The 25,820-nt window shown below is 51.0% G+C and overlaps 1 protein-coding gene across 6 annotated transcripts in view; it reads left to right on the plus strand.

The window, feature by feature from the left end:
- The window catches only part of NTRK3 (neurotrophic receptor tyrosine kinase 3), a 538,421-nt gene that overhangs the window by 239,282 nt on the left and 273,319 nt on the right, over positions 1–25,820 (plus strand). For all 6 annotated transcript variants that reach the window (XM_087856654.1, XM_045813101.2, XM_087856653.1 and 3 more), the window contains one exon: positions 25,299–25,367. In XM_087856654.1, the coding sequence (XP_087712780.1) occupies positions 25,299–25,367 (69 nt within the window). The remainder of the gene's footprint in view (positions 1–25,298; positions 25,368–25,820) is intronic.

Raw genomic sequence — 25,820 nt, forward strand, 5'->3', positions numbered from 1 at the left:
TGGATGGTGGCCAGGAGAGGAGGGGATCAGAAGTTTGAGTTCACGTGAGTGTGAGGGACGGCTTGACACCTGGATGGCTGTCATTCGTGACAGGTACTCTTTGGCTCTCAGCGGAGTGACCACACCTTGCACATACTTTGCTCTTTCTCTGCGTTGTTCTCTGACCTTGGATGAGCTGCTTAGCCCACCTGGTCTGTTTCTACCTCTGTAAACTGAGGCGGTGTTATAAATGGGCCCAGACCCGGCCTCGGCAATTTGGGAAATTCTTCTTGGAAGAAAGATGGTGTTTGGGGTCGTTGAGGGGCAGGGCCAGGGGAAAGCTGTGGTCAGCTCATTTTGACCTTCCCCTCTCCTCGCCTCCCTGCAGGGGCAGGCTTTCCAGTGCAGTGAGCTCCACGGGCTTAACATCAGTGAAGCACTAGCTATGTGCCAGGCATTCGTCTGCACACTTAATATAGCATTTTATCTTCGTAATGGCAGGTGGACACGATTTGTTGTCTCCATTTTACAGATGGGGAATTTGAGGCACAGAGCGGTCATGTGACTTGCCTGAGTTTACACGGCTACTAAGTGGTGGAGACTGAAGCCAACCCTGGGTGGGCTGCTGCTGGCGTTCCAGAGCCTGTGCTCTGAACAACTCCACTCTTGCACCCATTGCCTGTGGCCACCTCGGGTCCAGCCGGGGCAGGCGTCAGTTCTCTAGAACCAGCTGGAAAGGATGGTCAGGCAGGAAGCTCCAGAGAGGCACTCGTCAGAAAGGGGGCTACTCTGGGAGAAGGACTGTGGGAGAGTACTAAGGGGGCTCCTGGAACCCAAGTCCTGGTCTACACCCAGTTGCCAGCAGGGTCTAGGTTAGTGGGAAGTGCCTGGGCTGGCGCTCAGGGGGCCGTCAGCAGAGGGTCACACAGGGCAGGTGTTCGGTAAAGAGAATGGAGCCTGGCTGATCGAACAGGCGGGGATGAATGCAGGCTTATGATGTATGCATGCAGGAGTAGTGGGCTTTCAGTCTGTCCGTTTCCAGAGGGCACGAGGTGGCCTTGCCTGTCCCCAGCCCGGGCTTCTCTGGCCTCAGCCCCCAGGAACGACGGTGTTTGTGGGTGGCCACGTCCACTACCTAGTCTGGGGATGGGAGTGGAGGGATATGCACCAGATTCGATGAACTCTAAGGTCCCTGCCTTACCACTTGCTATTCCTCTTGCAAATGGGTCCTTCTTGCTTCTGTTGAACCCAGATGTGTTTTGGAACTCACCGAACTCAGGATTTTCAACCTGGAATTACTTAGCCCCCACTCACATATCTGCTGCTTCTCATTTCTAGTCATGTCACACCCTCAGTCTCTGGGTGATGGCCTTTCTGGAGCCCTGGAAAGGATTTACATCTTGTTCCCTTAGGGAGGCAGGTAGCCAGCTTCCTAAAGTTGAGTTTCTTTTTTCTTGTGCATTTGTGTCTCTCTTGCAGACTCCCCGTGGTCCAGGGATTAAGGATGTCCTTCCTGATAATTTCTTTCTGTTCACTTTGTTTTATGGTCGGCATCCTGATCCACCCAGGGCAGACCCGATGTGACCCAGACGGCGTGGCCGCGTACCTTGCTGGCCTGCCAGAGCATTGGTGAGGTTGTACGATTCTCTTTGTTGAAGCCCTACGTTCAGCACCGAGTCTGTGTTCTATTTAACTTCAGGTAACTCTAGGATCCGTTGCACTGAACTTTAAGAGTTTTCTTGTAACCTTGTCAGCTTTCCGAAAGCTCAGTCTAATGCTGAGTAAACACTCTGGTCTCCGCAGCTCCCAGCCTTGGGGATTAGACAGTGTGCCCATATTTTTCCAGCCTTGATTTTTCTTAGTAGATTTTCTTTCCTTTTCCCCCCCGCCCTCGCCTAAGGCTTCATTACTTTCCATTTGTCCACATCTCTTTTCTCCATTTTTCTTGTTAAGGACAGATTTAGAAAATGAGATTAGTCTCGTGGCTATTTTGGCGTCATCATTAATTTTCGTTCCTCTTCATTCCTTAGCAGACCGGCAGTCTCGTGTCTCTCTCTCCCTGGTTTTTTTCCCTGATGGATTTGTGAAAGTCCCTTCCCAGGTTAACCCCTTTGTCTCTTGGGACCTGCTGTGGTCCTCTGCCCCTTCCCAGTGGGCTTCTGGGCCCCCCAGCTGGGGTGGCTGTTTTGGGTTGGAAGGGCATTGGGTCCCCCAGAGTGGGGCTCAGCTATGTGCCGTCCCTGACCAACCTTGTATCTTAGAGTCCTGTGAAGTTCACTCACAGTGGCCCTTGGGGTCATGTGGCATTTTCCCGAGACGTGAACTCATTAATTCCCATCGGAGCATCTGGCGTGGTCCTAGGGCCTCCCAGGCGAAGCTGCAAAGATGAATTACATTTAGCTTCAGTGAGGTAGCTGGGGCAGGAGAGAGAGGTGGGGGGTCGAGGCAGTTACTTTACAGTGTGATGGGGCCTAAGGGCTCCCGAGGAGCACTTAACAAAGACAGGCATTGCATCTGTGGGTAAGGGGGGGTTACAGCAGGGAAGGCCTCCCGGGGTGATGACAGAACACCCGAAACCTGGGGTGGGTGGGAGGCAGCAGGTGGGAGGAGCTTGGAGAGGGGACGGGTGGTGGGCATTTGTGGGGTGAGCACTCTTCTCGGTAGAGGGAGCTGTGTGCTGTGTGTCCAGAGGCCTGGCCATGTTTCGGGGACTGCAGGCCCCCACTGACCCTGGAATCGGGCTGACAGCCGGACTGCCACCATCACTTACCCTGTGCTCCTTCACGGGTCAGGACAAAAGGGTTAGGATCCTGCTTCCAGCTCTCCTGTCTTCCCGGCTTGTCCGATGATCTGAGACCTCTGTCACTAAGGCAGCAGAACTCTGAGGGGCTGGTCATGTTAGGGAGAGCCAGAGCGGGCCGGGGGGAGTCAGGGCAGCCCTGACTAGGTCCCCATTTTCTGACAGATGGTATGTCTCGGATGCCTCCACGCCTCCTTCCAGAGGAAGGTCTGGTGCTTCCCTGGCCAGGGCTCTCCTCTCTGACATACCAGTATCCTGAAAGGTCTCCCTAGAGCTCCCACTCTCCACTCCATCCCACAGTTTTTCCCCACGCAACTGGCCAAGAGAGCATTTAAACATTTCATTCGGATCCTCCTAAGTGTGCCTTTAATGCTGTCAGACAGAGCCAGACTCCGCCTCGGTTCACGAGGTGAGTGGGCTGCTGTGGCAGAGGCCTGAATGGGACAGCGTAGTACAGGTCTGGGGCCAACCTTGGGACCCATTCCAACACTTCTCCACACACGCCGCCCCCTGTACATCCTCTCGTGCTCTCTGCCTCCGACTTCCCTCCAAACCTGCAGTGTGCTGGACCATCTCCCCTCATGGCCCTTGCCTGTCCTGGCTCCTCACATGGCAGGCTTTCTTTCAGCCCCCACTCTCTTTAGAGAGGGCCTGTTCCTCCTTCCAGATTCAGCCCAAGGGTCCCCTGAAAGCTCTCCACTAACCACGCCCCACCCATGCTGTTCCCCATCCCTTTCCTTTGGTCCCTGTTCTTATCCTTCCTTTGCGCTTGTCCCAGTAAGCATACATTTGAATTTCATCATTATGCTTTTAGCTATGTGATGTTTGCCGTCCCTACTGTGGTGAGAGCTCCCTGGGGACGCAAGCCTCTTGCCTCTTTCCTCTACCACTGGACACCCAGCACTCGGCACAACCCTGGCACTTGGTGGACGTGTCCGTGAACGAAGGTGTGGAGCACTGGAGGGAGGCTGGGTTCCCTTTTCTCATTGGTGCGTCCGATGCCCTCAGGCATGCAGTGCACGGGCACAGCCATGGGCACTGGGAGGTAGGGTTTCGCCTCTGAGACACAGGGAAGCCTCCCCTGCTGCTCACTGAACCCATTTCCATATTGTGTCGTCGCCGCTGAGCACCATGGGCCCCCAGCAATGCCTGCTCCCCAGAGAAACCAAGGGGGGGGGGTGAACGCACCACTCATCCATCCCGTACCATTCTCCAGCAATAAAAGGGCGCCTTGGTCTTCTTGCCCTTCCCCACATCTGGCATGCCCAGCTGTGCCTCGGGGCAGGCAGCTCACCCCTCCCGGCGGCAGTGGGGCTACCCCTCTGCCTGCCAGCTGTCCGTCTGCAATCAAGAGCCTCTGCTGATGGCAGCAAGGGTGGTGTTTGCAAAGAGCAACCGTGTGCTCCTTATTTATTGTGCGGAAAAGAAAACAAATTAAGGCCTTGTAATTATACAGTCGGGCATGTTCTTAAATAAAGCTTAAGCACTCAGAACTCCATTTAGAATATTAATAATTGCATTCCCCGGGCCTGATCCCAAGCAGCTTTCTCTCATTCGGCTCTTCCCCTCTCCTCCCATCCTTCCCTACCCCTGTCCCCTTTGGTGTCTCTCACTGGTGTCAGTCTCTGCTTGGACCCCAGGAATCTCTGGAAAGCTTCACGCACCGGCTCTGAGTCGGCATAGTTGAGAGTCCATGTTGGTCTTTTCAGAGAACATCAACAGCATTTATTAGCTGATTTCAGAGGCATGCGGCCCTCCTAGGATTCTCTTGCCTTTCGCTCTCCCCTCCCTAATTTTGGTGAAGCATCAAGGAGGGCCGTGGTGCCGTGTCTCAGGGCACGATTACTGCAGAGCCCGTCAGAACTGGGCTCCATCCCCAGTTTGACTGCTGAGCAACTGCAGGACCTTGGTCAAGACGTCTAATCTCTCTGAGCTGGTTCTTCCTCTGGCGCTAAGACCATCCCCCTCCTAGGCTTGTGTTTTGGGACTTGGATGAGAGAATGCATTTGAAGCTAGTTCCTTACAGATGTTAGGTCTCTCCGTCCATATATGTCACTGGAAGATGCTAGGCACCTATTCGGTCTCCCCAAGCCCCTGTGAAATGAGTGGATATGTCTGTTTGGGGTTCTGCAGGACACGGAGTGGGGGCGGTCAGTGTGGTGTGATGTTATGAGAGTGACCCGGACACGTTTCTTCTTAGGATTGTTGACCAGTTCCCTGAGCCATATGCTCATCCCCAACATGGCTATAATGCTTTACAAACCACTCTCGAAAGTACCATCTCATTTAACATGCAGTAGTAAGGTGAAGTAGCAGTTACTGTCATCCCTGGCCTATTGCTGAGGAAATGGAGAGAGTGAATCACCCAAGACCACAGAGCTAGAAGTAGTGAAGGAGGGACCAGGACCCCGGTCTCAGACTCCCAGTGCCTTGTCTTTTTTGCTACACTGGGCTGTTCCCTAAGTCATTGCTGACACCTGGAGGGAGACTCACCCAGTTTCTGGACTTCAGGGTCTTGATTTGATGCTGCTCTGACACTTTCCACAGATCCATCACCCCCTTGATCTTTTTTTTTCTCTTCCTTTCCTGCTACATGGGAAACACATACCAACACTGGTTTTACTGGCAAATTGTGGTAGTTGGGTCACTGTCAGAAACTAACTCAAAAGTAGCCTGAAAACATTCAAATATTGTTAGATTCATAATCTAGATTACGTGACTGTATGGATAGTGCTGTGGTGGGCCTTGTTAAATGCAGGTGAAAGGTGCTTTGGAAATGTCTCCCTCTGCGGCCAGCATTATGGCTTGGGATGGGGAGGAATGGAGACACTAAGTCAGGACTTGGTCCAGGTGGAGCTGGAATGTTCAGTCTAGTTGGGAAGAAAGTTAGCTTTCTTAGACTGGAGATGCCAGGATGCTAACTTCTGCTGGTTGGTGCTGACCATAGCAGGCAGAACAATTTTTGTATTCTAGGGATACTGGGGAAGGACATGGGTCTTAAATTTGTTTTTGAAGGAATATATGCAGCATTATATAGGAAGAGGGAGAAAACGCATGGAGTGTGTGTGTGTGTGTGTGTGTGTGTGTGTGTGTGCATTTGCAAGCAAGCAGGGAACAAAGCCAAGAGAAAGATAGAAGTATTTATTGTGTTAAGCTCTCTGCTAAGCATTCTTCCAACAGTGATCCTGTTCGAATGAGTGATATGCTTCTTGTTTTACAAATGAGGACTCTGGGGCTCAGAAAGGTTATGTAACTTGGCCAAGGTCACACAACTGAAGATAGGGATTCATATCCATAAAGGTCTGCTCCGGAACTCATATTCTTTTTTGTTATCACGGTGCAAAGGCTGGTTCACGTCTCTGAGGTGGTCAGGAGCCCAGCTTTTCCAAAAGGAATATTGAAAAATTGTTTCTTCTTGGCAGGGAAACTGATATCTCCCTACCACTACTTTTGCCTCCCCAGCTGTCAGCCTCCGTGTTCCTCTCCCTGGGGATTCAGCACCATGGCCAGAGCCCAGAGAGTCCTGGGGGCACAGTGAGCTGTCAACAGCTCCCCAGAGAGAGGCTCCCAGGTCCTGGGCTCTCCCATTTTCCTCTCTCTAGCATCATCTCAGTTGCTGGTGGTCTGTCCGTGCCCTTAGGTGAGAGCCACATGGCTTTCAGGAAGAGCCTTGCACATGGGGTGGACAGAACTCTGCTAGCCTGCCTGGCGAGATCCAGACCTAAGCAGGAAAGGGCACATGAGAAGGGTCTACTCCTTCCCATTCTCTCCTCCCAGGCCCAGGCCAGAGGGGAGGAGGATTGTGATTTAAGACTTCGGTTACTCTGAACTGGGGAATCTTCTAGGGACGTGAGAAGGGAATTGAGCTGGAATGGGGCTCTTTCCTCCAGGGCAGAGCTCCCAGGGTCTGTGGTCCAAAGTTACTATGTGCATCCCTTTACCAAGCCTGTTCTGTTTCTGTTGAATGGGGCCAAAAGCCAGTGGATCTGCCATGTGCTTTCTCATAGGAACAGTCAGAGGGGGGACGAACTGTGGCAGCAGCACAGCAGGGCTGGTGGAATTATGGTACCGGTGGCTTTGTCCTTTGTGATGATGTGCCCTCTTCATTATTGGAAGGCTTTCACCTGGGTGTACAAAACAGAGCCCCCGACTTGAGATCCAGACACCTTCTCGCTTACATGCATGTGTAATGCACACATACACAAACAACACACACACACACACACACACACACAGTGGTAGTGTGCTAATAAGATCATGGATTCTGCAATCAGACACACTGATTCAGCCCCTGTTTTAACAGTACCAGCTTTGTGACCTTGAGCTAGCTACCTAACCTCTAAGCCATAGATTTTTTTATCTATAAAATGAGAACAAATCATAACAATAATATGGACCATAAATGGTTTTGGGGGGAGATTCAGTGGACTAATATCTTTAATATCTAATATCTAATATCTTTAGTAATTAGTTCCTAAAAAGCACTCAATAAATGTTTCTCATTATTTCTGTTCCTCAGAAAATTATTTCTGTATCCCAATTTTCTTTAGTTTATTCACATGATTATTGTTAATGATTCTGGAAGAATCCCCATAGCATGGAAAAATGATTAGCAAGTTAATTAATTGTTTGCACTTGTGTTCAAAGCTCAAGGTTTAAATTAAGTCGAGGTCAGCCATCGTGGTGCTGGTATAAGAAAGAATTAGTTGAGTTTGGCACCCTGCTTAGTGCAAGATGTATGAAGTTCACACCGTTCAGTGAAATTTGCTTGCATGCTTTCATGTAACAATGTTTGTGATCAAAGTGCACACTGTGTCTTCTGCTTTGTGAAAACAAAAAACTGTAGGCAGAAACACAGTTCACAGCTCCTTGTGTGGATGGTCACCCCTGGGGGAGCCAGTCTTGGCTGGGACCCTGTCCCCGTGTGCTTTTCCATTCCGTTCTCCTTTCTGTCATTTCTCTAAGTCTCAATCCAAAGTGCCTTGGCTCTCTAGACAAATGCCCTCCTGTTCCCAGTGTATACCAGATCCTCACATAACCTGTGGGGGTGGGGGGAGGTGAAGAAACAACCCTTTGAGAATCTCCATGGAACCAAGTGGGGTAGGGGTTGGTTCTGGGCTCCATATATTCAGTGTGAGATAAGAGGTCTTGCATAAGTCTCCGGGGACTCTGCCAGATCTCTGCAGGAGAGAGGCCATGGGGAATAGGAACGAACACTGCTTTCCCCCAAACATTTTGTAGAATTGGACAACAGAGGCCAAGAGACCATGCATGGTATAAATTACGGAAAACAGTGGTGTAATGACATTGTTTGGTGAATAAATTGAAGCCCTGAGTCATGAGGCCAATAACAGAGAGGGAGCAGAGAAGTGTAATTAAAAGGAGAAAAGCTATGTTTTCAGCTGACATTGGAAGTGAGATCGAGATGGGGGTGGGGTGGGAGGACGGGGGCCGCTGGCCCCTAACTGTGGCTGCAGCCCAGGAGAAGGGACATGGTTATTACTGGCAGTCACAGCGAGTGAGAGAGGAGGCCAGTACTTCTGACACAGAGGAGGAAGGAGAGTGAGAGTGGTAACGTGGAGAATTTCAGTGGAAGCAAAGCCATGTGAGCTTTGGAAATGAGATTAGCTACAGGACCCTGAACACTGCAGTGATTTAGGAAAAGCTGGGCTGGGAGAAGTCTGTGTGAAGACAGATGAGAACCTAGAGAAGAAAAAGGGGGATCGGGAGTGGGTCTGGGTCTCCTATTAGTCACGAGGTTCTGGAGATTGTTCTCCAGGATATCTCCTATCTGTGGCTATATACTTCTGTGCAAATACCCTTGGACCTGCCCTTTTAAGGATTAAGAAAAAAAAAAAAAGAACCCAATATATTTTAGAGCAAGGATACCTACTCTGGGCCAGCTGACATGGATGGATATGGGGACTGTGGCCAACCTGACTGCACCCCACCATTCTGTGGGGCCAGCAAGGATTAAAGACCATAAAGAACATTCAGATTCTGAGCCACATGCAAACCTTTCAGACGGATCCCCTTCCCCAGATTATTCTGGAAACGTAGGCAGTGAACGGTTTCCATGGGAGAACGCATCTCATTCACTTCATGCACCAGTGCCTAGCATTGCCTGGCACGGACTAGGTACCAGATTAGTGTGGGTTGAATGATTGAGGGGGTGGAGGTTGCCTTTCAATATAGTAAAAGCTGGGATGATACTAAAACCTTGTTTAGAGAATTTGTCTATCTCTATTGTTCTGCACTATAAACCAACAGCCAATGGGTAGTGCATAGTAGGAATTCAGTAAAATTATTATCCACACTGGGACACCGTTTTTTAGAAGATTTTACCTATATATTTATTTGTTTATTTATTATTCGGGGAATGTGGGTGTTGGGGAAGGGACAGAGGGAGAGGGGGAGAGAGAATCTCCAGCAGCAGACTCCACGCTGAACCTGATGCGGGGCTTGATCCCACGACCCTGAGAGCACGACCTGAGCCAAAACCAAGAGTCGGACGCTCAACCGACTGAGCCACCTAGGTGCCTCGGACTAAGACACTTTTGGGAGTGCAAGGGAACTAATGGAATGGGATTCTGGGACAACAGACGTGAACCAGGACTGTTTGGGCAAACCGGGATGTGTGGTCACCCATCATCAGTACTTGTTGAATGAATGGATCTCGTATCCTTGGAGTTATCTAAGGGGAGTGGAGGTTTTATGGAATTTACCTCCTTTTCGCCAACGAACTTCCATTTATCCTTGGGATCCTTCAGCTAATATTTCCTGGGTGCCTACTGTATACCAGGTATTTTGCTTGTATTGAGGATACAAAGAGATTAAGAAAAGCCCTGTTTTTACTCTTAGGGGGTCCCCTGACTAATAGGAAGCCAGACTGTTGATAGACTGACAGTGTGACAAGTGCTAAACTAAAGGGATGGACGGACTACTCTGGGACCCTGGGAGTGGGAAAACTCAGGAGGTGGCAGTCAGTCAGGCTTTTGGACGAAGGATATTTCAGGGAGTCCTGGAGGATGATTCGGCATTTGCCCGAAATTCTGGGAGGATCCAGAGTGTCAAGCAAGTAAAAGCTGACCGTGGCAGAAAACTCATTCCGGATCCACTCAACAACGCTGTGTTGCGGGGTGCTGGGAACAGTAGAATTGTGACTAAGATAGGTGGGCCTATGACCTCATAGACTGTATGAACTGCTTGCCATCAGATAGTGAACCTTATATTCCATTAGGGCCGTGACGGTAGAATTGCCTTGTGAGCCAGGAGCCGGGGGCCAGGAGGAGGGGCACCTACCCCCAGTCTGGAGTGCCGACCCCAGCAGTGCAGTAGGTGGAGAGAGAGGCTTCCGGCACGCATGCAGACTGTGAAGGGGGAGCTGATGTGCCCCTCTCAGCATCCCCCCTCCCATCCGGCAGCATGGGGAGCCTTTCACCGGGCCCTCCTTATTTTGCTATCGTTCCCCCGGCAAACAATGCCTGCAGGACTGGGTGGGGGGCAGCAGTGCTGGTGTGCAGAGGGGGGAGTCCAGAGTCTCAGGATCTGGAGGAAGAGGCTGGGTGGGAGGTAGTGGGTAGACAGGAAGCCGGAGGAGGTGGAGGGAGTCGGGGGGTTGCTTAGGAAAGGCCCATCTGCCTCCCCATCCAGAGCTTTTGGATGTAATATTATAATGTTCCTCATTATTTTCCTTGGATGAGTTTGCTATCCTGATATATTAATTATTCTTAAAGGTCAACAGCGCTCTTTCGAATCCCCTTCTGTTCTATCGTGTAATCAGTTAATTAATTGGAAACCATTTAACAGCGTCTGCGAGCGCGTTGTCGGGTGCGAATTTCCTTGTTTTGTTGTTCGTGTGGCAATGGGTCCCTCCACGCACCATCACCATCGAGGATTTGGGAACTGGAGCGTGGGCCCCGCCCCTCGTCCCTCCCCTTCCCCGGGTGGGTGCCCCCCCCCTTTAGTTATCTCATTAACAGTTGTGATGGCTCACCATCTTTGTTGTTTCTGAGTCTCCACTGGTAATAAAAGCCCCTTTCCGTGGAGTGCCCACCTAGGACGGGCACCGTGCGGGGCGACCGCGTGTGTTATTTTATTTGATTCCCACTGTCCATGTGCTAGAGATTTTGCTCCCTTTTCAGAGGGTAGAGGAGGCTCAGAGTGTGGAAGAGAGCTTCCCAATAATTATATAGGCAGAAAGGGGCCAGGCAAGGGTAGAACCTCCTGGAAGCTTTGTGTTCTTGTTGGCTATGGTACTGGTGGTTCGGAGGCTCCGGGAGAGACTTGGCCCCAGGGCAGAGTCTTAGGTAGAATTCTTAGTCCCAGGTGCTGCGGGTTCATTACAGGGACAAGCGTTTGATACAGACACTGAGCCCTGTTATTCCTTCTTTGTGCTTCCATTTTGCCTGCTGTTTCTAAAGTCTGCTGTGTGCAGGGGCAAGTCATCAGCAGCCTGAGGGCAGGGCGGAAGCGATGCTCCCAAATATGCCCAGCCCCCCAGCACGAGGCAGTCACGTTGAAAGGCTGACCTGTGGTCCGCGCACTGGCGGCTCAGAGCTCCTGCCCATGTGCCTCCTGGAGATGTGCTCTAGGACATGTTGTTCCGTGTCTGACTCCCCCAAACCCCTCCATGCCTGTAGTCTGGTCTGCAGGAAAGGGGGGAATGCATGGGGGAATACTTCACTGGATGAGGGCTCTCCACGCCTCTCCCTGTGGGCCCCTTCGTGTTAGCAGGTGGGTCTCCATCCTTTTTGGCTTTACGTATGGTCCTACTTAGACAAGGGGACACAGTGGGAAATTCGATTCGATTCCCCCTTTCAGAGACGAAGAATTCCAGTCTTCCCAGACTTGGGGGTGGGGAAGGTTTTCCAAATTCCGCTTAAGCATGGTAAGATGTTGTCCTACTGGGTCATAGGAAGGTAGGGGTTATGGGAAGTACAGGAGATGGAACCCCAGTGACATTCCTCCTCCTGCTGCTGCTGGTAGGTGCTAAGGAACATGGACTGTGGCCAGGCTGTGGGGATTCAATTCTTGGCTCCCCCTGGCAGCAGCTGCTGACCCAGGGCAAGGGACCTAACCTCTTTGCTCCAATCCCTCCCCTTTGGAAAGTGGAAATGATGATGATGGTGGTGGTGGCGGTGGTGGTTGTGGCTCATCCCTCGTGGGGCTGTTGCAGGGTTCAAGTGAGCTCTTACATGTAAAACCTTTCAAGAGAGCTGGCCCAGAGTAATCGTTGCGTGTGTTAGCCGCTGTCATCACTACCCCGTGCAATACCCCAGTGGCCATGCACTGAGTACCTACTGTGTGCCAAGCACTGCGTTGGGCGCTTGACATGCATGAATTCGTCTTCATCCTTAGAGCTGCCCCGTAAGGCAGATATTATTACGACTTCTGGGGTCACGAGGAAGACACGGGTCCAGAGAGGTTCTGTAATGTTCTCTGGAGGTGGAGAGGGTGGGTCACGCAACCCAAGAGGTCCAGAGCCGAGAGTCTAGCTTGTCGGTCTGGCTTCAGAGTCTGTGCTGTTTGCCACTGGGCCGATGCTTCTCGAAACTGGAGCAGAAGCCAGCATCGCCTGGAGGGCCCGATAGGACACAGGGGGCGGGGCTCAACCCAGGAGGTTCTGATTCAGCAGGTCTGGGCTGCCCCGCTCCCCCAGAAGTTACATTTCTAATGAGTGTCCAATGATGCTGATGCTGCTGGGGGACCACACTTGGAAAATTCCTACGGCCCCCTAGAGCAGTCCAGTGGGGATATAATGAGCTCTCCACCACGCTGCCTTGCCTGGACTCTCCCTGCAATGCCTGTTGCCCATACATTCCATCTTAAACACTAACTGGTACCTACTGCCTCACGTGGTCTCCATGAGCCAGTGTCCTGGCCAACCCCGCGGGTGAGAAGGCCCCAAGTGGTATCCGCATGTCCTCCCAGCTCTGCTGGAAGGGAAGCAGACAGCAGTCAGCAACAGCTCTTGAAATCCACACACAGGTTCTTGTCTGGGAAGGGGGAGGGACAGGGGGGCCTGAGGGGCTCTGGGTCAAAGGCCCCCAAAGCCCTTAGACAGCTGTCCACAAAGCCAGCTCTGGAGGGAGTGGCCTCCATTAGCCCTTTCATCCTGGGGCTTGACACCATGCTCCAAGCTTCTAGGAAAATACCTCAGGTTCTGGGCTAAGGCCTCTGCTTCTTGGGGTGTCCTCTGGCCTCAAGGGGACCCCAATGGAGGGGGGTCCCAATCTGCTCAGTTTAGTCGGTTTCTAACTCCGTCCCAGCCCTCCTGCCGACTGCCTAGCGGCACCTCGCACTTGGCAGTCGTCCACCCAGGTTCAGATGGGGATGCTAAATCCCCTTTCTAGTTGTTAACAGTGGCTTCTGTTCCCAGGAGCTCTTGCGGGAGATTCCTCTACTTTTCACACGGCGTCTCTTTACATCTGGACACATGGCTGTTTTATTCTCTCCTACATGTTTGATCAGCCAGGTTTTCAGGGCAGGAGGAGTTGGTAGGAGGTGAAGTCAACTCCTTGGGAAGATGGAATTTCCCTCCATCAGTGGCTCTGGAAGTGTGGTTCCCTAACCGGCAACATCAGCCTCCCCTGGGAACGGCTTAGCAATGCAGATTCCAGGCCAGACCCTGAATCAGGAACTCTGGGAGGGGGAGCCTAGGTGTCTGGGTTTTATCAGCGTCCAGGTGGTGCTGATCCCCAGAGCTGGAGAGCCCGTGCCCTAGATGCTAACCCCAAACCCACCCCTGGCCTGGGCTCCTTCCAACTACTCAACGCACAGGAGGGATGATAGGCAATGTTGGCCTAATCGCGTTTCCTTATAAACAGGCCAAAGCAGCTTTCTGCTCATAATTTTATTGTTTTGGGGAGAGCCATCGATCTTCCTTGAATCCCAAGACTAGATCTTAGAACAGAGATCTTCGGTGCCTGGTGTAGCTAAACGATAATTAGCAGGAACGTGCTTTTCAACCCTCCGGCCCCTGCCCACCCTTCTCCCTGCCAGCCTCCCCGGACTGGACTCAGGTTCCCTGGTCCTGACAATGTGCTTGGCCTTTTCCCCACCAGCGCCTGTGGGGCTGCAGCCACACTCACCTCGGCTTCCTTCCTCCCTCAAGAGCCCCCGCTTTGCTTCTAGCTACTTTCTTGATTGTCCCACAGACACTCTCTCTGCGTCTTTGTTTTTCTCTTGTCACAACGGCTCTCGAGTGAAAAATGAGGGTCCCCACCTCCCTGTTCACGTACCAAAGCCTCTGTTGGGGGCTGTGGCTCCCGGAACCAGCCCGGGCCTGCTCTCCTCCTCTGTCCCCGAGGGGGCCCGCTGGTAGGAACACCCCCTGTCTGTCAGGCCTCCCCTCGCCCCCCCTCCCTCCCCAGGCTCCAGAGAGAGCTCTCCTGCTTCAGGGCAATTAGCTTTTGGTTAATTTGTCTGAAATGAAACTCCCAAGGAGCAAAACCCCTCAGAATAGTCTGAATAACATTCAAGGTCTGGCGAGAACCCGACTGCATGAAGGCTCAGAGCTGATGTTAAGGCCTTTTCATGAGCCCTGCGACCAGACCTCTGCCTCCAGGCTTCACGGTGAGCACTCCCTCTTCCCTGGACCTGTGGGACCTTTAGGCTTTGCCCAGGCATGAGGGCAGTGGGCTGGGCTGGGCTGGAGTTCAGGTCCCAGCGCATCTCGGGGGAGGGGGGGCGGTATAGATGCTACTTGTTGTGTCATTAAAATGGGTTTCTGTGTTCTTTTGTTGAACTGAGATTTTGTTGATGCCTACGTTCAGGGGGTCATCGCCTGGGCCTCTGGCCCCTGTTTGCATGGGCTTGGGCTTGCTGCAGCTTCCGCGGTGACTGGAGATGGGCAGATAAGGGCAGAGACGCCGTGCCTGAACAATGATAGATTGTGTTTATCAAGGGCCAGGCCTTGCGCCAGCTGCTTTCTGTGCCCCATTCAACATGGTATGTTTAATCCTCACCGCCACGCAAAGGGACAGGCCCTGTCCGTGTCCGCAGCATACATAGGAGCAGAGAGGTCGGGGAATGTACCCAGGGTCACAGAGCATGGAAGCAGCAGAGGTGGGACCGGCGCGCAGTCCCATGTGATGTCGAAGTTCTGTGGGAATTCAGCTGAACTTACTGTACGTTTACTGAGCACTTACTATGCTCTAGGGGCTATAAGGGCTCTCCAGCTGAAAGGAAGTGGTTCTCCACGTGCAGGGAGAGCAGTCTTCTGGGGAAGGAGGCCAACACCTGCAGAGCCGTCCGTCAAAGCCAGCAGTCTGAGATGTGGCCCAGACAAAATGCATGGGAGGAAGAGGAGGGCAAGAAGGTTCTGGGGTGGGCGGCATGGGCTGTTCTTAGGCCCATCTGCACCGTGCCTACAGGACAGGGGGCAAGAGCCTGAATGGGTATAGGGCACCGGGGGCTGTGGTATGGAGATGGAGAAGTGCCAGGAAGTTGTGAGGGTACCGCCAGTTCCGTGATCCCACTCTGTTTATGGGGGTGGGGTGTCTTTAGGGTTAGTTATGGGGAGGAAGATGGGTGGTGATGGGAGGACATGCAGATGGGCTTTAGGTCATCGTGTGAAAAGACTTGAACTTCAAGGGGGAGCCTGCACTTGATTAGGTGGGCCCAGCATTCTTTTTTTTTTTATGTTTTTTTATTATATTATGTTAGTCACCATACAGTACATCCCTGGTTTCCGATGTAAAGCTCGATGCTTCATTAGTTGCGTATAACACCCAGTGCACCATGCAATACGTGCCCTCCTTACTACCCATCACTGGTCCATCCCATTCCCCCACTCCCTCCCCTCTGAAGCCCTCAGTTTGTTTCTCAGAGTCCATAGTCTCTCATGCTTCATTCCCCCTTCTGATTACCCCCCCTTTCTTTATCCCTTTCTTCCCCTACCGATCTTCCTAGTTCTTATGTTCCATAGATGAGAGAAATCATATGATAATTGTCTTTCTCTGCTTGACTTATTTCACTTAGCATTATCTCCCCAGTGCCATCCATGTTGCAGCAAGTGTTGAGAACTCGTTCTTTCTGATAGCTGAGTAATATTCCATTGTATATATGGACCACAACTTCTTAATCCAGTCATCTGTTGAAGGGCATCTTGGTTCTTTCCATGATTTGGCTATTGTGGACAATGCTGCTATGAACATTGGGGTGCATATGGCCCTTCTCTTCACTACGTCTGTATCTTTGGGGTAAATACTCAGTAGTGCAATGGCTGGATCATAGGGTAGCTCAATTTTTAACTTTTTAAGGGACCTCCACACTGTTTTCCAGAGTGGCTGTACCAACTTGCATTCCCACCAACAATGTAGGAGGGATCCCCTTTCTCCACATCCTTTCTAGCAATTGTTGTTTCTTGCCTTGTCAATTTTTGCCATTCTAACTGGGCCGAGCATTCTGAACGTCCAGCGATCATGCCCAAGTCTGGTGTCTCATGTGTGGGGCCACCCTCCTTCTCCATCTTGCCAGCATGCCTCTTTCCCTGCCTGTCCTGAGCTTCTGTAGCTTGAGGGGACACTGGCAGCTTCCCAGTGGTGTTGCCATGTGGTTGGGGACGACTGGAGTGGTTCCTTTCCACAGGGCAAGCCACGTGGCTGCTGGGTCCTGGGATGGATTGGCATCTGGAGAGAGAACGGCTGCCCTTTGGAGAACTTACAGTTCTACTTCTCCACCTGTTGGCGGCTCCTCTCCACTGAGGACCCCAGTCAGCGCCTGGCTTGTACAGATGCTCGAGAGCTGCCATCCGTGTCTCTTAAGCCCTTGAAATGTGGCCAGTCCAAATGGAGATGTGTCATGAGTGTAAAGTACACGTGGATTGCAAAGATGGAACATGCACACAAAAGAAGATGAATTATCTCACTAGCGTTTACTATATTGATCACATAAATGGATGACACTTTATATTTACTGAGTTAAGTGTAACGTAGGAATACAACTACTGTCATCTCTTTCTTTTCACTTTCTAAAATGTGACCACTAGACATTTGAATTAGCATATATGGCTCCCGTTATTTTTCCATGGGTGAGTGCTGGCACACTTTTTCTGGAAATGTCCACATACTAAGTAGTTTCTGTCTTCCCTGATAGCTACTCAACCCTGTGGCTTTAATGCAGGCTCCGAGGGCGTATGAGTTTTCTGTTGCTGCTGTAACAAATTATCCTAAACATTGTGGCTAAAAACACAAATGGCTTGCTTTATGCTCTGTAGCTTAGAAGCAGCATGGTCCTTGCTGGGCTAAAAATCCAGGTGTCTGCAGGGCTGGGGTCCCTTTTGGAGGCTCTTGGGGAAAATTCATTTCACTGCCTCTTCCAGCTTCTAGAGATCCATGCACAGTCCTTGGCCTGTGGTGCCTTCCTCCCTCTTCAGAGCCAGCACATCCCATGTCTTTTCCTCTCTTCCCTAGTCACATCTTTCTCTGACCCCTCTGTCCCCCCCTTCTACTTCTGAGGATGCTTGTGATTGCCCTGGGGCCAGGGGATGATTAAGGATAATTTTCTAATCTCAAGGTCCACGCTTTTAATTACATCTGCAGAGTCTCTTTTGACATGGAAGTTGATCTATTCACAGATTCTGGGAACTGGGATGTGGACATCTTCGGAGGACCATTATTCCACCTAGAACATGGGCTCAGACAACACATAAATGAAGGGGTGTGGCTGTATTCCAAAAATCTATTTACAAAAACTGAGTGCTGGCCTGCAGACAATAGCTCGCTGACCCCGGCACTCCATGATGGATTCTGCACCCAATTTCCAATGTGTGGGTGTTTTCTTCCCACACCACCAAGCAATTCTGGGACACCAGCTGGGTGTCCTACAATTCAACTCAATTCTGCCACCGACTACCCAGAGACAGCATCAGATCCCACTTCAGAGGCCAGTCCCAAATCCATATTCTTCCTGGTGCTTCTGACAACCTGGCTGTAAATCAGAGGTTCCCATGACCCCCTCCACGAGTTCGATTAATTTGCTAGAGTGGCTCACAGGACTCAGCGAACTCATTTACTCACCGGATTACTGGTTTATTACAAAGGATATTAAAGAGTACAAATCAACAGCCAGATGAAGAGATACGTAAGGCCAGGTCTTGAACAAAGGACCTTTCGTCCTTGTGGAGTTTGGCACCTGGCCTGGTAGCATGTAGAAGTATTCTGGATCACCAACCCTGGACCCCTTTTTTATGGGGTTTTTATGGGGCCTTTATTACATAGGCTTGTTTGACTCCATCATTGGCCATTGGTGATTGATTCAGCCTCCACTGCCTCTCCCCTCTCCAGAAATCGGGGGGTGGGACTGAAAGTTCTAATCCTCTATACATGGTTGGTTCCCCTGGCAACCAGCACCCATCTTCAGGGGCTTTACAAAGTCACCTCATTCTCTGAAGCAATCCCAGGAGCTGAGGACAAGAGATCAAATATTATAACAAAAGATGCTCCCACCGCTCTTACTGCTCAAGAAGTTCCGAGGGTTTTGATAGCTGTGAGCCAAGAACCCTGCACCAAGAGTGAATACCTATTTCTTAACCATAACCATCTTTTCTGTATGCTATGTAGGGTGATAATTTTTTGCTAGGTGCTCGATGGAGAAGGTTCTGTGGTCCAATGTTTGAGACTCAGTAGGTCAGATCCTCCTCTTCATAAAGGCTCTGAGAAGTTCTGCAGTGAATAAGCCTGTTTAATTTGTTTAAAACCACATTTTTCAGAGAAGATGAATTTTTTTCCCCCTTGTAATATCCATTAATGTACTGTAGATCTCAGATTCTCAGGAACATTCTCTGGGAAACCCTGGTTCAGCCCAGCACAGGGCCTTGTAGAAAAGCTGTCTCTAGTCTCCTGATCTAAGGTCAAGACACCAGTCACGTCACTTGAGATTTGATTAGAGAAAGCATTTTGGCTTCATTAAAGTTCATTAAATGAGCCATCCAGTGTAATTTAGCTGAATAAAAATGGCTCAAATGGCTTTAACCCCCACCCCCTTTTACAGCAATTTAATTGAGGGAAAAGCAAATATATCAATGATGTAGAAAAATATTTCTTGGTCTTCAAGAGGAACGTTGGGCAGCAGCCCCTGCTTCCTTGTCACAGGCACTGGATTTTAAGAGGTTGGCTCGTAGAGCCTCCTTGGTGGCTGGCAGCAGGCCTTGGCGAAGAGAATGCGTGGCGCTTCCTTCCTTCTCACCCTTTCATCCCAAGGAGGTTGGTGGCAGCCACCTTCATGGCTCCTCATGGTGGGCTGCAGTCACCCGTGGTGTGGGGCCGACCTTGCACAAGGTCGATGAAGCATACATGCCCTGGGTCTTGGAGAAGTGGGCAGTAGACTGGCAGCCTCCTCCTTCTCTGTGGTCCATTGGTTCGTTTTCAGCAAACTCTCTGTGGAGTTGGTGCTGCATGGGGCGGGGGGAGTTCTCCTGTCTTGAACTTTCCTTGGGATTCTTCAGCAATTTCCAAAGAATCCTGGTGCGGGGTGGCAGGGGAGGGAGTTGGCTGTTTCCAAGAAGACCAAGGAGATGTTTCTTCTATGGGGAAAAGGAAAGGATTGCCAAGGGGACGTCAGATGTCACGGAAGGAAGAATTGCACTTTTTTTTAAAAAAAAGATTTTATTTATTTATTAGAGAGAGAGAGAGAAAGAGAGAGAACAAGTGGGGGGAGGGGCAGAGGGAGAAGAAGGCTCCCGGACTCAGGGCTCTATCCCAGGACCCTGAGATCATGATCTGAACTGAAGGCAGACACTTAACCGACTGAGCCACCCAGGCACCCTGAGAATTGCACCTTTCAAAATGCTGCCTTCTTGGATGAAGGAAATAAGATTTCGATTGTGATGGACGCAGCCAGCAAGCCACACTCCTGGGAGCCTACAAGATGAGGAGGCCTTGACCTCTGCTGCGTTCTGGTTAGCTGTGCTTGGTGCTCTGAGCCCGTACGGTGTTCAGAATGGGGCCTTTTGCAAGCAGTGGAACAGATCCTCTAGGAGAAGCTACCTTTGGGTGCCTGGGTGGCTCAGTTGGTTGGGCGGCTGCCTTGGGCTCAGGTCATGATCCTGGAGTCCCAGGATTGAGTCCCGCATCAGGCTCCCTGCTCAGAGGGGAGTCTGCTTTTCCTTCTGACCCCTTCCCCTCTCATTCTCTCTCTCTCAGATAAATAAAATCTTAAAAAAAAAAAAAGAAGCCACCTTCGTCTTTGGGCTGCAGCTGAACACACTCCTGGTTCTCAGTGTGTCTTTTTTTTCTCTTTCTTTTCTTTTCTTTCTTTTTTTCTTACTCCAAAGGGTTTATTGAGACAAGTGTCACATCCAAGTCCAGGGCAGAGGGGATGGGGCTTATAAACAGGAACCTGGAAGGGGGCCCGAGAGCTCAGTGGAACCCAAAAAAGAGGGTGAAATAAATAGAGGAAGAGGGTGGAGGGCCCAGGAGGGGAGACATAGACTCTCACACAGTGATAACGACGTTGGGTGGGGGGGCTCCATTAACATCCCATGTATACAGATGTAAGGGGAGTTGTGGGGGATCTGGGGCCCCCAGGTCTCTGAAGATGGTTGAGGGTTCGAAGAGAGAACCTGGCACCTTCTGGCGATCCCTTACACACTCCAGTCCTGAAACGTAACCTGCGCGCCCGGGCCTACCTCTGCCCATAGAAGAGGAGGCACTTCCAGATGTCAGCCACATCCAGGCACTCTGCAAAGCCTCCCATCTTCAGGATCACTGGTGGGTGGGGCTCAGTGTCCCCTTCTCAAGTTTCAGCCCCCAAGGATATGGTGTCTTTGGGGGCAACAGAGGAATTCACGTGGTTGGCTTTTCTTGGCAACAGAATTCATCTTGAGTGACCCTTTGGTTGGACAGTAGGGTTCCCGGGGTGGAGGGTGACATCCTTCCCGATCATGGGTCCTATCCTGCTGCAGTTTGGTTGTTCCCTTTAGGAAGGTCATGGAACTGCTTACCATGCTGTGGTGTTTAGCCTGGGAGGACCCGTGTTCACCAAGCGGTTAATGGCAGGAAGGGCCATCTCAGCCCTACCCTTCCGCTGGGTCCGATTTTGGCCATCTGCGTGTCTGGCTCCCTGTTCCCAGAGCACCCAGGAGCTGCATCGTCATTGTTCATTTCTCTGGGCTCTGGAGACTGGGCTGTAAGAGAGCCAGCAGTGCAGGACAAAATTAATGGCTTTGTTTGGTAGTCTCAGATGAGGGATACGGGGGCAATGTCACAGAGCTTGATTTGGGGAAAGTATTTGATGCCTCATCTCATAAAATCTTGCTCACCAAATTAATTCCAGTGGTCAGGTGGCTGGGAAACTGGCCATGGACCCAAGCAAAAGTCAGAAATGGGGGATAATGGATCTGTCAGGGAGGAGGCTTCCGGAAGACGCTGCTGTGGGGCCCAGAGGCAGGATGGTTCTTAACTAAACCCTGACTCTGTCGAGCAGGGCAGCCAGCCCATCAGTTACGGGTGGCAGGTGAATAAGGTGAGGCGCTAGCTGGGAGGAAAATCAGGGGCAGTGAGTTCTGAATGGGCGGTGAGTCCATCAAAGCCCCATGTCTTAGTGTCCCCATTTTCCTGCACCGTGAGCATTTATAAATGCCTGTGAGGGCAGGGTGGCCAGAGGCGTGCCCTGCTTGTCTTGTGGTGGCTCTGTGTTTGCCTTACTTGTCTTCTGCGCATGTATTTGTCTCTGGGGCTGGGTGCTTCTCTCGCGTGTCTCTGGTGGGGAACGGTGTACATGGACGGTTGTACAGGTTGTGCGCACTGCGTTTCTCCAGGGTCTCGCGGAGCACGGTGCGTACCTGGAATTTACACGTCTGTGTGTTGGTTGCGAACGTTCCTGGGTATGTGGCTTGTTGCTTGTTGATGGGGTCTTTGCGTTAAGGCCACTCAGACCCGTTCAGCTCCACCGCGGAGATGGTAGTAACACCCGCTCCCTGTGGTTGCTGTATATATCAAAGGAGGTCTTGAATGTGAAAGTGCTGAACACAGTACCCGGTGCTGAGTAGGAAGCCCTTGGTGAGTGGGGCTGTTGGTTGTCATGGTAGTGCAGGGAGGCAGGGAGGTGTGAGCACAGGAGAGGAGCCCCTCTGCAGGGGGAGTAAGGGCGGGCCTTCGCTCCAACAGGAGAGATGATCTGTGTCCCAGTGAGGCGGCGGGGGAGGAGGGGAGTTTGTCGTCGTCGACATAGCGCACGAGTCCTGGAAGAGCTGGAGGAATTGGGGGGCCATTCCCTTGGGGGGGCTTGGTGGGCGTGGCAGGAAGGAGATGAAGCCAAGACACCTCCAGGAGAACAGGGCCCATGTCCCCTTTACGGAGTGTCCCAGGCCCCCTCCCCACTCCAACTTGTAATAAGGAGATAATGCTATTTCTTATTCTTTATTTGCCCAGAATGCCTGTTATTTTCTTTCTTCTAGAATCCAATTTTCTCATGACATTTCTGCCTAATGTAGCAAAACATGACCTTTGTGAAAGGACATTGCTGGCAGCCTGATCCCTGCCTCAGGCTCCCCAGGAACCCCCTGGCACACACTCCCAGGCCGATCCTCCTTCGGAGATGGGCAGGGTCCCCACTTCACCTGCGTTACTCCTGTTTCCTGGGCTGTTGCCCTGCTTCTGTCTGGGGGTGGGGGAGGGGGAGAGACAGATGGGGCTGCTTCTGAGGGCTCAGTGAATCTGGGGTTCCTGGCTGCTGACTCTCCTGGGGTACTGCTCAGTTTTAGGACCGGGAGTTCTGTTTAAGGAGGTGCTGGAGTGAGGGGGAGACCTCATGGCAGGCGGGCCTGTCTGACTTTGGCTGCCACTGCCGCAGGTGTGCGTAGGCAGTGAGCCGGGGAAACAAGACGGAACAGAAGACTTCTACCTGGATGAGTCACTCACATTTGCTGCAACCTGGGGACTCAGGCGTGGTATTGAGACCCAGTGTCCTTGACCCCGAGGTCTGAGCTCCAGGTGCAAAACCTAGTGTAAGGTCAGCCACTCGCTGGGCGTGTGCACCTGATCCCCACTCCACCCCCCTGAGCAGGAGGGGGTCAGGGGAGCTGCGCCCCAGTGGTGTCCTTCAGTGGTCACCATGCAGGCCTTCCTTTATCACCCCTTTCCTTCTGATTGGCGGGGCATGGAGGAAGTTTGCAGGCCCAAGACAGACTGGGGGTAGGGGTTTTGGGGAGCTGAGAGTGCAGACAGGTTAAGGTTTATGAACTTTGGTGATTCACGTGTGTTAGAGCTCTCCTTTCTGGGGGAAGCGGGGTATGGGGGCCTACCTTAGCGCTGTGCAGGCTGGAGGACTCTGTAAGGAGACTGCTGGGTGCGGGGGGAGTGGAACGGGAAGCTTGGGACTCCTTCCTGTGGTCCCCTTCCTTTGTCCACCAGTCCCCTGCACCCGCAGAAAGGGGGCTGCCTTCCTAACCCGGTCAGCGGCTGTCACCAAGGGTGCAGTGGCCTCAGATGCGAAGGGGAAGCCCTGTTCCTTAGGTTGTCCTTGTGTGCCATCTGTCCCCGCGAACGCTGTGCATGCCGTCTGTGAACCCCCAGCCTGGACATCCCCCATGACCTCCAGACCCAAGTATCCACCAGGCTAGTTGATTTCTCTCTCTGGGTATCTAACAGGCATCTCAAACTTAGCATTTGTAAGGGGAGGCTCATGATCTGAACCCCACCCCCAGATATCACCCTTTTACAGCCTTCCTGGTCTCATTAAATGATCTGGCTGCTTGCCTGTTGCTGGCGTCTTCCTCCCTCCCCTCCCAGACACAATCCAATGCGAGGTTCTGGTGGCGCTGTCCCCCTTCCCCCTTGAATCCACCTGCTTCATTATCTCTAATCCCCTTCCTCAGTACTGCAGCAACCTCCTAATTGTTCTGCCAGTTTCCAATCTTGGTCTCTTCCTTTAAGAAATGGTAATTAGATTATGTCCCTTCCCTACTTGAAGCCATCCAGTGCCTTCTCATTGCTCCTTAAAAAAAATCCAAGCTCCTCACCATGGCCAGCAAGGTGGTTGTGGCTGTCCCCTCTCCTCCTTGTTCCCTACCACACTCCCCTACCTCCTTGCCCACTGGCCCTCTCTCTGCCTTTGCTCTTCTCGCATCCACTGCCCAGAACACCCCAGCCCTGGCACTGGCTCATTCTCGCTCTGGCCTCAGCTCAAGGCTACCATCTTGGAGGGCGCCTCTCTAAGCACCTGCGTACAGGAGCTGTCTGCCTCTCCCATATTGGTGATGGCATCACTTTGTTTGTACCCTTCCTTCTCTTCATGGCAAACTGCAGCTCTCCTGCTTATTCATTTGTAACTTGAATATAAGTTTCAGAGGGACCGTCTCATTCATCCACCCTTCATTCCCCCAAGTAGCCTGTATTTGGTTCCTCCCGAAATATCTGCTGTAGGAATCATCTAAGTAGAGGTGCGTGCATGCGTGTACGTGTGTGGGTATAAACAAGAGTCTGCACTAGCCTTTATCACCTGCGTGTTTGATCGACACAGATGCACACATGCTTGTGTGTGTGTGTGTGCATAGATGTTGACCTGCGTGGCGTCCGTACCGCCATCCGATCTCATCAGTGCAGGAGTAGTGTTCCTGCCATGTCACGTCGACTCCAGCGTGTCTAACTGCTGCCTTGAAGGGCTGTTATCACATCAAAAGTTGTTTGTTGAGCCTGGCAACGTGATCACTGTGGGCGTGTTTCTTCTATTATTTGGAAGACTAATGGCTACTCCTTTCCCCTGTACATCCTAATGAGAACAATTAAATAGTCATTAGGAGGAGAACAGAAGTGTGCGCAAAAGCCTGATGTCCTGATCATTGATGGGCCTCTTTGCCGGGGGAGGGACTGGGTAGAAGAAATTGTAGGTGACCTGCAGGGTTTTTCCCCACTGTTGTGAATGTTAAGAATGCTTGTTGGTAAAAGGGGAAGTAGTTTCACTTATGCAAGATGCGTAAGTCCTGGAGATGTGCAGTACAGCATAGTGAGTCATGAACGATACTGGATTGTACACCTAGAAATGCGTTAAGAGGTTATATCTTGTATTAATGGTTATTGCAAAAAAAAAAAAAAAGAGAGAGAGAGAGAGGGAGGAGATTTTTAAAGTTGATGGTTAAGTTTATGGCCTTGTTTATGGTGACAGTTTCATGGGTATACACTTACCTTGAAATTCATCAATATGTATACATTAAATACACATAGTTTTTTAATGTCAGTGACATCTCAATAATAAAAATGAAGAAGAATGCTTGTTGGCTTGTGTATCCTGAGAGTTCTGTCCTCCTGTGGGAGGGTGGCCTGAAGCTTTACTGTGGTGAGAGGATGTGGGAAAATGACCAACAATTTTTTTTTTTTTTACATTTGTAAAATCTCTCCCTTTCCTTTCCTCGAAATCCTCTCCAAACCTTGACTATTGGCAGATACTTTGTTAGCAGAATGGAGCAAGGGAGAAGAACCACAAAGCCAGGCTCCATGAAACAACCAAGCTTCCTACCAAGAGCATTACTTATGCCAGATCTCTTCCTTAATTTCCCCTTTATTTGTCCCTCTTGCAGAAACCTGTCGAGTAACCGGCTCACCACACTTTCATGGCAGCTCTTCCAGACGCTGAGTCTTCGGGAATTGTAAGTTTGGTCTTGAAGACCATTCAACTAGTAGAGTGGTGGTCGCGGTTGGGTGGAGAGAAATGTGGGGCAGTGGAGCCACCTGAGGTTGGGTGTGCACTTGAAGGGGCTCCTTGGGTTGGGTGACACAGAGTATACCATGTTCAGTGAGAGCAAGACACCGTCTTTGTTGCTTGATTTCTGATGCTCTTTCTGGCACATTTCTGAAGAAGACGGGAATCTTACCTCTGAGCAGGACATAGTTCTGTGATCTGTAGGTAATTAGTAGTAATAGCATTTATATTTATAATACCAAAAGTACTTATCAATTTATAATAAATAACATTTGTAATATATGATTTTGTAGATTATCAGGTGTGCTTTCATTTACATGACTTTAGATTTATCATCATGAGCATTATGGGAGATAGGTGTTATTATATCTCCAATATAAAATGTATTTCTTCATTTTAA

The sequence above is a fragment of the Ursus americanus genome, chromosome 28 (genome assembly GCF_024610735.1).
Source record: "Ursus americanus isolate L20-20 chromosome 28, mUrsAme1.1.p, whole genome shotgun sequence".
Lineage (NCBI taxonomy): Eukaryota > Metazoa > Chordata > Mammalia > Carnivora > Ursidae > Ursus > Ursus americanus.